The 15,632-nt window shown below is 43.3% G+C and overlaps 1 protein-coding gene across 1 annotated transcript in view; it reads right to left on the bottom strand.

The window, feature by feature from the left end:
- Positions 1-15,632, bottom strand: part of DCUN1D4 (defective in cullin neddylation 1 domain containing 4) — a 66,796-nt gene that overhangs the window by 21,619 nt on the left and 29,545 nt on the right. The window contains exons 6-7 of the mRNA XM_080914452.1: positions 7,083-7,153; positions 4,137-4,228 (exon numbers count right to left, since the gene is read on the bottom strand). Of these exons, the coding sequence (XP_080770578.1) occupies positions 4,137-4,228; positions 7,083-7,153 (163 nt within the window). The remainder of the gene's footprint in view (positions 1-4,136; positions 4,229-7,082; positions 7,154-15,632) is intronic.

Genomic DNA, 15,632 nt, shown 5'->3' with positions numbered 1-15,632 from the left:
CGAGTTTTCCTGTGGACTAGGTAAACACATCTTACAAACATTGGACTTAGTTGATTCAACTAGCAGAATGACTAATATTTCTGAACTTTTAAAGTATTATTTCTAAATCCTGCCCCTAATGCACTTTGTCTTGGTGACAAGTTACCTCCCTGGTCAGCCTGGCTGCACTTAGAATCACCCAGGTCGTGTAACTCTCAGTGCCTGTTGAAGGTGGGCAGAAGCACCCCGGGGCTCAGGGGCTGGGGTCCAGAACTGAGCCAGAAGGAAGGATGAAGATACTGCCTGGCAGTGTGGTTCACACGCATCTAGAGTGCACTCACTGGAGGATGTGGAAGTGTTTGAAGCTACAAAGGTGCTAAGGCTAGTGAGGGTCCTCAATGTCACAAGCAGAGCTTACTGGGCAAGCCTGGTCAAAGTGTGACAGCGGAGGGCACAAAGGGAGGAGTACTCACCGGCTCTCAGGGGGACGTGCAGGTGGGGGACAGAGCTGGGGAACTGAACTGGAGACCAATCCTATTAACTAGGAACTGGCAACCGTCTGCTCATACCCCAAAACCTAAAGGCTGAGTTCCAAAGTAATGGTCTATTTTCTAACAGGAAATTTCAAGGCAGCGTAAAATGTTCAATGCAGCATGGCCCTCATGCGCTCGTCCATATGTCCAGTCAAGAGAACAGGAAGAAAGGAGCAGGACCATGGCTAGAGGTGAAGAACAGAAATGGGCCAGTCTGGCAAGGATTTGAACAGTGTTAGTACTGGGATCAAGAAGAGCAAAAAGCAGACCAGCTGGCTGGAACTGTTAAGAGACACCAGCAACACTGCTGAAGAAACCCCTCAGCCTTGGCTCACACCGATCACACTTCAAAATGCAGCACTGCGGGCTCCTTTGAAAACTCTTATGTGAAGAGTAACTGGTTCAAGGGGAAAGGCCATCTAGGAACACTTAGGAAGAACACCCCAGCTTCCGCTTCGGAGGCACACAGAGCTGCTGAAGCTAGGGTCAAGCTGTATTTAGAGCTGGCGACATTTGGCACAGCTTGTCCACATGTGCTGTTTCTTCAGGCATGTACACAGTATGGGAACTAGAGTCAGGGAGAGAGAACCGTCAAGGTTCCCTAAGGACACTGAAGCCAGGAGACATGTGGAAGAAACAGAGATCCTGCACAGAACTCCGAGGGGGCAGTGCGTCCAGCAGTGGAACTAAAGCCCACATTGTAGTACAGATCCTGAAATACCGCAGATGCCAGCCAGGGAGGTGGGCATGTTTACTGAGGAGAGCTGGCCTAAGAGAGATGCTGTGTCTTCCACAGGTGACACTGCGTGGGGGACATGGTTACTCCAACCCAGAGCAGCACAGAGAAAGCCACGGCAAGCCTTCAGATCCTGGGCATGGAGCTTCAAGGTTTCGTGTTCATTTAGGGTTTCTGGTCTCACTTAGGCAGATCTTTTCTGCTCTCCTCCCAATTCCCCATTTTGGGAATCAGAGTGTTTATTCGATGTCATGTATACCGGAAGTGTGTTTCTTATTTTCTTAATTTTACAGGGCTCACAACTAACCAGTTGCCTTGACTCTCTAAAGAGACGTTGGACTTTTAAAAAGTGTTGGAACTCTTAGCTCCATGAAGACTCCTAGGTTGGTCTAAATGCACTTGGCATTATGAGGTGGCCATGAGCCTATGCAAAGCGTCCATTGTAGGTTTATGTTTGAGAACTTGGTCTAGTGGCTTTGAGAGGCTGTGGAGCTCTCAGGGAGTGAGGCCAGGCTGGAGGAAGCAGACCCCCAAACTCTGCTGCCAGGTTCCCCCATGCAGACATCTACTCATGACATGTGCCAACAGAAACCTCTCCTCTCTCTCAGCTGCTTCTTGCGTTGATTAGCTTTCTGTCATTTTGATACAACACTCTGATCAAGGTAACTTAGAGAAGAACAAGTTTTATCCTGGCTTACAATTCCAGATGGCTAGGAGTCGACCATGTGGAAGGCACAATAGAAGGCAGCAGGCACAGTGTCAGGAAGCTAAGAGATCACATCTCAGCCTCAAGCAAGGAGCAAGGAGAGAAGTAGAAGGTGGGGCTATATGATCTCAAATCCCAACCCAGTGACATAGTTCCTCCAGCAAGGACACATCTCTTAAATGTCCCCAAACAGAGCCAGCAGCTTGGGGATCAAATGTTCAAATACCCAGACTGTGGGGCACATTCTCATTCAAACCACCATACTTCTCATCAGGACACGGTGATGAGCCAGAGCTGTGGTTTCCAACCTCCTCAATTCTGTGACCCTTTAATACAATTCCTCAGATTGTAGTGACTCCCAACTGAAAAATCATTTCATGGCTACTTCATGACTGTAATGTTGCTACTGTTATGAATTCTATGTAAATATCTGAGTTTTCCAATGGCCTTAGGTAACCCCTGTGAAAGGGTTGTTTGACTCTCCTGACCCGGGGTTAAGACCCATAGGTTGAGAAACACTGAGACAGAATCTTGTTCATGAGACTTCTTTCCCAGAATATGGTAACTAGCATATCAGAGCTATTCAGGTATTTCCTAAACAAATGGCTAATCTAGGAAGGCTGCAGGAAGGTTCTTAGAAACTTGAGGTTGTACAACACTTGAACCACAAAGAACAATATTTCTATCCTGAATGATCAGCTCCATGTTGTGTAAGAAAACCAGTCTCCAAATTTTACAACACACACACACACACACACACACACACACACACACACACACACACGATGACCAAACCCTGAATTTCTAGAATTAGGTCATAGCCACCTTTGAGACTCCACCCATCACAGACTGAGTACATCACAGAACAAAGCTCACAACCAAGAGCTTCACGGAGTCCTGTGTCCCCCACAATGGCCTCCTTCAGGAAGTGTAGCACTCAAACACACGGGCAAGACCTGGCATGAGTAAGAAATCCTATGGACAGATTCTGACAGGTCTGTCAGAACCTAAGACTGTATGAAAATGAGGACCATCCCATCAGAAACAAATGAGTGTAGACCGTTGAGCATAGGTCTGAAAGACAGCACTGCCTCTGAAGAGCTGAAGAAATCTTCAGGCATGTGGCATCCCATGCATCTGTCACAAGGACACTCAGGGAACGGCTCTGAGATACCTGAAATGCTCTTCCTGACAGCAGTAGGAGAACAGTGAGGAAAGGATGGGCCAGCAGGCTCCAACATGGCAGACTCCATTACACAAGCACTCCACAGGCCACCACCCCACAACTGTCGTGCACAAAGACAAGAAATGTGATTGTAAAAAGGATGGCGACTTCCAACACACGATGCTAGCAGAGGAAAGTGAGTTAAGAACCAAGTTTTATTCCTAGTTAAGGGGAAAAGAAAAAGATAAAAACACTCCTGGACCAAAGCTAATTAGTGCTTCACCTTGGACACCATCTGAATCTCTCCCCTCTCCCAAGTTTCTCCTTTCCATGTAGCAAAATAATTTGTCTTTCTGAATGAAACTCTAAGCTAAGAAAGTACACATGCACATGCATGTGTGTGTGCGCGCGCACACACACACACACACACACACATACACACCAAGTAAATATATAAAGCTACTAATCTTTTTTCTTAGTCTTGTCTAAGGGGTTCAACATAGTTAATAAAACTGACTGGAAAGACTAAAAATGCAAAATACACAATAAATTTTTAAAAGAAAGGAAATATAAAATAGCTTAATTTTTAAAGCACGATTATGCTTTGGTGTAATAATGTTTTGGGTATCTGTGGCTAAATAAATTGAGACTTTATTTTTTTAATGCAGCTATTATAATGTTTTACTTTACACACCTGGGTCACATGAATGGGAAAAGGGGCCTATTTCTTCCCAGAACTACTCCAGAGAAATACTATTGTGTTCTTTGCCACACATAAGATACATAAACACTTCAGTCACTAAACTATGCCAACCCCCAGGATGGGTTGTGGTCTTTCCATATCAAGCCAAAGGGAGGTTTGCCACATTCCCAGGCTTCTCTTCTCTCATACTCTACCATATCCTGAGTTCCCAGAAGTGAGGTGACCACCAAAGAGCCAGAGAGGCCCCTCCTTTACTCTACTCAAATTCTACACCCCTCTACTGACCACCCAAGAACCCTCACCCCTGGACTTACTGTAGGGAAGTCATTCCTTTCAGCCATTCCTGTAGAGTAAAATAGCCCATGTTCTGTGCATCCAATTTCCAAGCTAGGACAAGCATAACTACCTGTTAAAATACAGAGATACAGTGACAAATCAGACCTCAGCAATTAGCTACTCCAATGTCCTGCACCAGCTTCTACCCACGGTGGTCTAGTCACCAAGGTATGAAGGTGGCTTCAAAACAGAGTTAGACTGGGTTTGACAAAGACAACATCATAACACTAGTGATAAAATTATTTTTATTTTAAAACATTAAATTAAAAAATCAGTAGGGTTTTTAGATTTAAAGAGGTCAAAATATGATTGTTAAATAAAGGTAAAAGAAATGTGATTTATAAATTAGTTGGCTGCTAAGAAAAGTTTCTCTCCCAAAGGGCACACTATGCTCTTCCGATTGCCCACTGTAGCTTTTCTCCTGGCTCAGGTTTCCTGCAATTCGGACACGTTAATATCAATGTACTCAGGTAAACCAACCCACACCCTTAACTGACTGTGTATTATCAAGCTTAGTCTCCATACAGTTCTGTCAAAGACTAAAAGTAAACGTGAGCGCGATTGGATGGCACCAATGAACACACTAACACACACAGGCAAGCACAGGAGGCCTCACCCCACACAAAGAACTGCAGGTAGGTACAGGATGCCAGTAAGGACAGCCCAGAGTAGGAGGCATAGTCTTCCCTGGGGAAGAGTATGCAACACACACAGACACACACACACACACACACACACACACACACACACACACACCAATTAATGAAAAAAAGGTCATAAATTTTAAAGAACAAAAAGGGGTATATGGATGGGTTTTGAAGAAGAAAAGGGAAGGGAATAGTGTTTTAATATTTGATACTAATTTGTATCTAGTTTGATACTAATTTGTATCTACATGTAATAGTGTTTTTAAAATTCTGCATAAAAACATGTTTAATAAGCAGCTAAGACTGAAGAAACATAAACTCACACTCATGAACGCTCATGCACATGCACATACACACACAAAGTTAAACATCTGCAGAGGACACTTGCCATCCTTGGGTTAACTCAGTGAGAAAGCTATGTGTTTTTAAGAGCCCCCACCCCTAAGTAAATGAAAAGATACTGAATCTTATGGGCCTGATAAAGCCAGGAAGCAGGGAGTTAAAATCCCTTTAAAGTGCTCATTAGTAGAGGCAAAAAGGCTTTACAAGCAAACAGCACCTTAGTTGCTTTGCAGGCTGCAGCCTGAGGACTGGCACGGCAGGGGTTACACCACACTTCTTACCTCAGGATGTGAGATGCCACCACCACCCTGTGCAGGCTCAGAATGAGGCACAGGAGCACATACTTGGAAACAATCCAGTTCTGAATTTAGTCTTTTGGTCCTCCGCATAATTTTACATGTCAAGACGTCTATTCCTACAGAAACAGAGTTCTAAAGGGTTCCTAACTGCCAACAAGGATGCCAGGAAGAGCTGCCTTTTCTGGAGAACTGTCGCTGGCGAGGAACTTGGAGCTCTTTCCTTTTCTAGTCAGAGTCAAAGCCAGGGCATCCCACATGGAGACAGGCTCTCTGCCTCAGGTGAAATGTTCAGCTCATCCCTCAGACTCCTGCAGCCTAACCCGGAACCCCCACTCTCATCTGACCTGTGGCCAGCCCCTCTTCCATCTCCTCTTTGCCTGTTTCTCTAACCCCTGCCAGGCCCAACTCCCCCCCCCAACTTCAGCTAACACCTAGAGAAAACCGCCCCCTGAAAGCCAGTGGTGCCATCGCACAACCAAGGCCACCTCGTGACACACTAATGACATGCTACTCTCTAAACTTTTAGACCAAGGTGAATAACCAGAACTAGAACACCTTAAAGTCATTTTTTTTTTTTAATTTCAAAACAAAACTCCACATTGTGAAACACATCGTAAAGGTACTTTAGAAAACAGCTCTTCTCCTGGAGAGACTGTGGGGGGGGGGGGCAGTAAACAGCAGCACGCAGAAAAGACAAAAAGGGAAAAGAAGACCAGAAGGTGTAAACCTCAGTTCCCAGTTTCCATTAGAAGCACAGTATTCATCGTGGGCACCAGATGTCTTTAAAAGTCTGAACGAAAGGGACAGTCCCTTGAGGCCTCTTCCAGACCATAAACTCCTTTAGATCGGCCATGTTTGTAATGCTGGCCAATGGAGTAAACATAACTTACATCATTGAACCAGGGCACATGTATAGTTTTATTTTAGTGTAACATATTATGTGAGAACAAGATAGATTATTTAACAGGCATGATGCAATGAAGGAGGCAAAAATAATTAAGCATATATAAAATAATTCTAAATTCTGAGGGAAATATTTAGTGTGAAGTGAAAGACCTGTGGAAAATGTATGGTAATTACCACCTACTCAACACTGTATGAATAATTATTTAGAACGTAGAACTCTTTATTAAGTTGGAATAGCTCCTGAGGGGGACAAAAGTCCACAGCACACAGTGACTCCTACCCACTGTGCATCTGGCACTGTGGTATGTGTGCCCACACCCTTCTTACGCATCACAATTAATCACTTAGTGTACAAGAAATTGACCCAGGAAATGACCACAGTTACAGCACAAAACTTAAGGGAAGAAACCAGGCCAGGCGGTGGTGGCACACGCCTTCAATCCCAGCACTTGGGAAGCAGAGGAAGGTGAATCTCAAAGTTTGAGGCCAGCCTGGTCTACACAGCAAGTTTCAGGACAACCAGGACTACAAAGAGAAAGAGAAGAGAGGGGAGGAAGAGGGAGAGAAAGCATTCCACTTACAAATCAAACTAGAATTAGAACATATTTCTTAGCTGGCCTCACACAAACCAACACACAATTACTTCTTGTTTTACTGCTTTACTTGGCAAAAAAAAAAAAAAAAAAAGAGGCAAAAAAGGCCATTCCACACTGTCCCAAAGTAGACTTACGTTTTCTGGTTCAACACCAATGTCTTCACAGAACTTCTCCATGCCTTCAGGACCCACCACATCCTCAGTTCCTACAATAAAATACAGTGTCATGTGAATTAAATTTGACACACTTGATATCAAATTTGACTGAGAAGAAGGAAAGGCCCTAACTAACTTCTTTGGGAGGAAATCAAATACAAGTAGAAAATATTCAACTGAGTCTCAAGGATTAAACTGTAGGGAGTCTACTTTGGGCTCTCTCCAGCTCACCAGTGTGCCCTTTGACCTTTGGAGAAAGCAGTCAGTTCTATGGACAGGCTATCAAACCCCTGCTTTTTAAAGTATCTAAAAGCTCTACATTCTGACTTGGTAATGACATCTATAATGAACACATGCAATAATTTTTAGGATCATCACAAAGAGCCACACACTGGTCTCTAAAAACCAGGAAATTCATTATTTCTTAAGTAGGACATAATATATACGTACACAGTATATAAATATATAATACTATATATTTAGTACATATAGTATTTTAGAAATAAAATCTAGAAATGATTTAGAGTAGGCAGATGACTTTTACAGGTCACATGAGCTGAGTGCTAGCTCTTCTGACACTGGAGACTTGAGTCCTGTGGAATTTGGTCCCCTCCAGTCCTGGAACCAATGTCCAGAATGTATCATGGAACATCTATCAATTTGTTCTTTTTTATATAATCAACCTGTTCCTTCCCAGAGACTGCCTGTATCTCCACTTCAGCTCATGCCTGTTCTTTCCTACACCCATCTTCCCCTGAAATCCTTGCCAAAGTCGTCAGCAACTCCCTAACTCTCCAATGTAATGGGCAGCTTCCATTTGTATTGTATTTCATCTCTGGGGGTTTGACACAGCTCCTCCCACAGCCTCCGGAAATGTCTTGTCATCTGGGTTCCCTCCTCTTTTGGCTCCTCCACAGGTTCTTTTGCTCATTAAGATTGATATGTAGAGGTCAACATTAACTGCTAGTCTTTAGACCTGCAGGTTCTCAACCTACTGTAGGTCATGACCCCTTTGGTAAACCTCTATCTCCAAAACATTTTAGATTATAATTCATAACAGTAGAAAAATTACAGTTATAAGGTAGTGACCAAAGTAGTTTTAGGGTTGGGAGGTCACCACAACACGAGGAAGTGTATTAAAGGGTCACAATATTAGAAAGGGCAAGAACCACTGTTTTAGACTCTTGTCCAAAATTCCTAATCACTGAAAGTTTAACCACTCAGATCTCATCCTGAGCAATCTACAGCATCTACCTGACTACCCATTCTCGATCCTCATCTGAAACTAAAGTAACTTTCTCCCCAAGCCCAGTGCTACCCCACTTCACTCACCAGCTGCAGCACCTAGAAACAAGCCAGGGAGTCACTATCCCTTCTCCCTCACTCGCCACCTATACTAAATGTCCTCCCTCCTCAGTATTACTTAATGGTACCCCTCCTGTGCAGCCCTGGCTTAGGCTCCATTCTCTGAGACCACTGACTCATGCTGCACACAGCCTTAAGAGGTCCTCCCCAAGTACAAATTCCATGCTGGCTTAAATCCTCCAGTGGCTCTTCATTACCTAAAGTCTAAGCTCAAGTCTCTAGCACATCAGCTAAGGTACTTCATGATTTAGCAACACAGGTACACACCCACACACCATAACACACACCATAGGCACACACTGGCACACATGCACACAGAGGTCCCATATATTAGGGCAACAACAATGTCCAAGCCAGTAATCCTGCCACTCAGGTAACGGAGTCAAGAAGATCAGGAGCTCAAGCAAGATGAGGCCAGCTTGGGTTCTGGGAGACCTTTTATGGATGGATGGATGGATGGATGGATAGATGGATGGATGGATGGAAGGAAGGATGGAAGGAAGGAATGAAGCTCCAGAAACACCTATTGACCAGTATATGGTTTTACGATACATGACATATGCCAGATGCCATAATGTACTTTATGCCCTAGCCTGTCCTCTCCTTCCCCATTCTTCCCCGGATAACTCATTCAAGCACTGAGAATGAAACCAAGCAATCTCCAACTCCCACCTCAAGCCACATTAGCCATGTCCATTATGACTCCACTCAATGCTGAGGACAGTGTTCCCCATCCAGTACACCTCAATCAAGAGTGCCAGCCATTTTCTCTTTCCTGCTTGGGAAAGCTTGGGGGAAAGACCCATTTATTCTCCTACAGCCACAGCATCAACCTGGCATTACTTAGGAAGAACAAACTCAAGAAGTGAAGCCATAATAGAGGAATTCCTGAAGAATCTTTTTGCATCCAAATCCAGTAAGTCACTGATCCAGCTGAATCTATCATCTTCCTATGTATCCTTCCCAAATAATGTAAATGTATGGACTATATACATACTGATGTCACATTCCTACCTTTGTTCAGGAAATTCTCTTTGACCACCCAGGAAACCATAATTTACCAGCATTTCACTTAGGTGACTAAACACTTGCCTGTCCTTTCCAATATTTATATTCAATTTTTTTTTCTTCTGCAATAGCACTGGCTAGTAACCTCCAGGCAATGGCAAATAAGAGCAGTGAGAAGGAACAAGCTTATGTCACTCACAACTCAAGTGGGAGGACATTTATAAGTTGATGCTGATGTACCTGCAGCCCTGGCTCAAGAACACATGACCACATGTGCACTCCCAAAAGAATTACACATCAATGCACTTACAGGATAAAATATTCAGGCATAAAAGATACAAAGCTGGAAGCTGTATTTCCATCTCCTTACTGATTAGGCATGCATCCACCTAGGCTTGTTATACTATGTCAATACAGTTATACAAAGGCTGACAGTTCTGCTCACGCTTTACCTGTAACTCAGTTTGTGTCCTTAACTATTCTTGTTTAACTGGTGCAGAGGCCAGAAGATTAAAGATTACCCAAGGAAAGGCCCTTTATTACCATTTTGCTATAAGGTTTGCTTCAAAGAACAAATGCCTTTCTGGTATTTACAGATCTCCTTGAGAATTGTTTTAATTCCTGATTTTAAAAACTTCCATTGAAGCCACCCACTGAACCTACATACCTGGATTTGTGTGTGTTTCCTATCATGCTCTGGTCATCTGGTACCTCTAATATGACATTAAGATCCACATTCATTACTAAGATGATAGTTTTCAACTTATTAGCCTGCAAAGCCACACTAGAAACTAGAAACACTGTACAGAAAGCCTTTATTAAGAGTGAGCATCCAGTATGGCAGCACATGCTGGGGCATTTGAGAAACAAAGGCAAGTAGACCTCTGAGTTCAAAGCCAGCCTGGTCTAGACAGCCAGTTCTAGGGCATCCAGAGCTAACAGAGAGACTCACCTATGTATTATAAAAGAACATGACCAGTATATACTTTATAATGCTTTACTGTCAAAAGCATATTCTAAATTATAGCAAAATACAGCTTGTTAATAAATGTCATTTAAAATTTGCTCATCACTCTGTCATTTAACACTGCTTTCAATCTAGCTGTCAGCAGACTGCTCACTGGGATGGTGCTGGCTACTGTATATATGTCAACCTAACACAAGCTAGGGTCATCTGGGAATAAGGAATCTTGATTGAGAAAATGTCCCCATAGGACTAACATTTAAGCAAGTTGATAGGGCATTTTCATAGAAGGAAGGAAGGGAGAGAGAGAGAGAGGGAAGGAGGGGGGGAGGGAGGGAGGAATGAAAAAAGGAAGAAAGGAAGGAAGGAAAGAAGGAAGGAAGAAAACCTAGCCACTCTGGTTGAATTGCCACTTAATACCTGCTGGGTAAGAAAAAAAAATCAGTTTTTCCAAAAGACCAAAACTGGATCTATCAACCATTCCAGACAGGCCTCATGTTTAGGAGTAGCTGACTAACATTTAATGAACTCCACAGGTTTTTTGTTTTTGTATGGTTTTGTCTGATTATAGTTTGGTTTTTTGTTTTTTGTTTTTTTTTTTGTTTGTTTGTTTGTTTTGTTTTGTTTTTTGGTTTTGATTAGGGGTGGTGGTTTTATTTTTGTTTTCTTGGTTTAGGAAGATTGTATTGTGTTGGGTTTTTGCTTTCGGGGGGGAAATATCCTAACGTTGGATTGGTATAGGGGGAAGAGGGGAGAGGATCTGGGAAAACAGGGGAAGGAAAGAATATGATCAAAATGAATGTTAAACTGTCTTAATAAAAAATATAAGAATAAAAAAACACAAGAAGGTTAAACAAAAGCTAGTATCAGAATTGGATGAGCAGAAGGAACTAACATCAGACTTGCAGAAAACAAAAGGAAAAGAGCCCAAGAGAAGGCACAAGAATCAGAGACTGCCTGCCCGCTGATTCAGGTATCCCATAAAAACACTAAGCTGGAAGTCAAGAGCTACACAAAGATGTGATGCAGGCTCTATGCATGCTGCCCCTCTCTGTGAATGCTGCCCCTCTCTGTGAATTCACATGAGCTCTGGTTGTGTTGATTTAGAGGGCCTTGCTTTCCTAAAGGTCTCCATATCCCTGGGCTCTTACATTTCTCTCTGCCTCTTCTGCAAGGTTCCTGTGCCCTAAGGGGAAAGATCTGATGAACACATCCTGTTTACAGATGAATGTTCCTAGGTCTCTCACTCTCTGCATATAGTCTAGCTATGGTTACTTCCATGAGCTCTGTACCACTATTGCACTAAAATATCTTACAGGCAATACACCACAGTCAGAGGGTTGTGGCTATATGTTTACCTTTCTCTTTTGGTCGCAATGCAGAGTACCTTCCTGTACCAAAGTCACCAGAAGGTAGGGGTGAAGGCTCTGTGTAGGCACCAGCTCAACTTCTCCATGTTCCATGACTGATGTAGGTATTGTCTTCAGCAGTGGTGTCTTGCTATCAGTTTGTGAAGAGCAACTTACAGTCTTAGCAACAGCCTAGGCTGTTTGAGGATTCCCATGAGCCCTTTGGCCAACAACACAGTTAGATGTGATCCAATCCCTGGACTAGAAGCTCTATTTGGTGACAAGAATTGGTCAGTGGGGTTCTATTTCCCCCATTATTTGGCAACTTTATCTAGATTGCTTCCATATGTGTATGTATTTTAGGAAGTGTCCAGTGTGTTGGGTCTCCATATTACCCCTAAAATGGGCCTTAATTTTTAGCTGTCTCTACCATATTCACTTATGGGAAGACCCAGCTCACTGTAGGACTGCCTCTGTCAGGTGGTCCTGGGCTCTGTAAGAAAGCAGGCTGAGTAAGCTCTGCTCCAAGGCCTCTGGGTAAGTTCCTGCTTCCAGGTTCCTGCCTTAAGTGTCTGCCCTGACTTTCCTCAGAGATGGAACAAACCTATGTTCCTCCACAAGTTGCTTTGGGTCATGGAGTGCATCAATGCAACAGAAACACTGAGAGGAATTACGGATATCTTTTAGAGTAAAGCTGTCAGTTCATCTTTAGCGTTAAGATAATGACTGTTGTCAAGCAAGGATGTGTCATGCACGAATATGCCATCGATCAACAGGGTGGTCTGAAGGTGGCATGAGCCATGCGATGCCCTGGCTTACTAAGCACTGTGGGTAAACTGGGAAAGGCAGATTACGAGAAAAGTAAAAAAGCTAAGTGATGCCTCCCTTCCCTGGCCCTTAAACAGGGTGTCTAAGTAAACACATCTATTTCCTGACACCCCAAGACCCTCACACTAAAGTTCTCATAATAGTTCTCATAATAGTACTAGGACATATTACTGGAGCAAGAGGTTTTCCTTGGGTCTCCTTGGTGGTTTTTTAAAATACCTTCCCAAAAGACACTTTCATATTTTCATGAATGCCCACTTTGGTATTTTACAACTTTTTATAAATATAAAATATTCTATATATTCAATAAACAGATTTTTAAAATACATTTTATATTATCTTTCTAGTCTCCAATCCCATTTTGGTTTTTGTTTTTGTTTTTCTGTTTGTTTTTTGTTTTGTTTTGTTTTCATGGACCAAAAGACAAATACTACAGAACTTAACTCCAAATAGCCTAAGGGTTTAGTCATAGCCGACATAAGCAGCATGACATACGTAAGTGAGCACTGTTTTAAAAATAAATAAAAAATGTTAAAACCTGTAAAAACTACCCTGACCTTGTTTCATTATATTATTGTTACACTGACTTCATAAGTTAGAAGGTATCTGATAAACTGTTCATATGAAATTGAGTAGTTTTCAGAAGAACTTGAAACTGAACCCTGCCTTTCCCCTGAGCCAATCCTATTTCCAAATTAGAATAAAGAATAAACGTACAACCGCAGACACCAGGAGGAAGAAGTCCCAGGGGAAAGAGTTTATTTATTCAATGTCTGGAATCAGGGACTGAGTATGCACTGGTCTGGAAAGCTGAGGAACTCCACCTCACATGTGTTAAGTCATGCAGGCCTTGGGCTGCAGGCTCCTAGGAGCAGCAGTAGAAATGGAGCCTCTGGATTAGAGATCCACCCACGTGACTCCATCTACCCATGGCTGTACTTTGCCCACCCTCACCTCAGGTTAAAAGACAGGAAGTGTGTTTTGTCCTCATCTCAAACCAACACACCTGCTCTCAGGCCACCCTTGTGGAGCCTCACAGCCTTCACCTGCAGACACACGCTAGTGTGCATACCCAAGTCCCTTCACCTGCAGACACAGACACATGCTAGTGTGCATACCCAAGTCCCTTCACCTGCAGACACAGACACATGCTAGTGTGCATACCCAAGTCCCTTCACCTGCAGACACAGACACATGCTAGTATGCATACCCAAGTCCCTTCACCTGCAGACACAGACACATGCTAGTGTGCATACCCAAGTCCCTTCACCTGTAGACACATACTGTGCATACCCAAGTCCCCCAGTGCTCTACAGCCTGTGACCAACTGCTCTTCCAGGACATGTGTGCTCGAGAGAGCAAACGTGGTGCCAACTGGGGTTTTCAGTCACCCCCAAGCTGAAGGCACTTTTCCTACTGATAAGGCACAAAAGAAGCAAAGGATAAAATGGGGAGCGAGTGTAAGGGACTATGAACATACCGATAAAATCACCCACACAAATTCTGCAGGAATGAGTGTCTACACTTACAGCAGGGACCCCCAAGGAATCTAAATAATGTGGCTGTACTTTTAATTCCAAAAGTCAAACAAAAGCAAGCAAGATGCCAATGCCATCTTGCCCTCTTCAAAAAAAAAATTTTTAAAAGACTTTTTCTCATCTGCATTTAAGAAAAGTATACACCCAAAAACTAGTGATGTTACTATGTCAGGATTTGCTTTAAATTTCCATTTTATAACATATTTCCATAGAGATCAATGTGACTCAATACAGGCAACTAAATATCCTCCTAACTCAGGAAGAATGTGGAAAAGCTCTTCATCCACCCGGCTTTTTCCAAGCGTGTAGAACCTGTTAACCACTTGTACATCCAATTAAGCATACCTTCAAAGATTCACATTCTAACGAAGCATGAAATCAGATACACTCCAAAACCATGAAGTGTGTTTACCAATGCCCATGCACTGCACACAAAATCAGCTGGGAGTTTGTTAGATGTACAGAGGAACTTCCCAAAGACGTTATAACACTAAGTGAAAACTGAGTCGGGACTGTATCCTTTCAACAGCACTGTCCTCCACTAATGAGCAGGTACACACACACACACACACACACACACACACACACACAAATGCTCTTCTAGCACAGGCCTACAAAGCCCAGAATCTGTCTCTGTGGTGAGAAAGACATGACTCTCAATAGAGTAGAGGGTCCAGTGAGAGCAAGGGAAAGGGGAAAAGCAACTTTTATACTCGAAGTTGGACAAAACAAGTTATGACCAAAGTCCTGCATAGGTACAGAGAAGGCGGAAAAGCTGCTGTAATTCAGGAGCCCCAACCTGGATTTCACTGGCCAGTAACTCAATACGAAGTAAAGAGAAGGGTTATTGTCAGATGGGAATGGAGAAGGCATCCATCCATGCAGAGGGATGACTGCACTATCTCCAGCGTCCTAGAGGCAGACAGCAGAGATTTTCAAGCGGCAGGTGGGAGATGTCAGGGAGCACGGCATACATGAGCTGCTCCACTTACTTCTATTCTAAATAAGACAACCAGAGACACATGGGACTCAGTCCACAACAGAGACCGGTGCCACCAAAGTGGGTGTGAAAGCTGTTCAAACAGGCCAGATGGCTGTGCAAAAGTTCAACTGTCTGGTTGAAAAGGCCTAAACCTCCAGCAAGATGAGATTCTCCCTTGCCTTCTCAGCACCAGGCACAGACCAAGTAACTGCCTATTGTTGGTACTCCAACTAGGTTCCGTAGCCATGGGGGGGGGGGTTTGCTCCCAGGCACATTTCATCTTTTCAGTTCCTGTCCAGAGTTCTCAATTCTTGGGCTTAGCTCCTGGCTATAAACATGGTACTAGTGATTAGCTCCAACTACATCTCTTTCTTCTGTTCTGACTGCCACCAGCCCTGACCCCACCCAGACATGTACACGAGTGTTCACACACATACACAATTTTAAAAGTACATGCTTTAAAATTCTGTAATCTCTTCTAAGAAGCCCCGTATT

Source organism: Micromys minutus, assembly GCF_963924665.1.
Source record: "Micromys minutus genome assembly, chromosome: 1".
NCBI classification, from domain to species: domain Eukaryota; kingdom Metazoa; phylum Chordata; class Mammalia; order Rodentia; family Muridae; genus Micromys; species Micromys minutus.
Note: the sequence above shows the minus strand (reverse complement) of the source record. Positions and strands in the feature narration are given on the sequence as shown.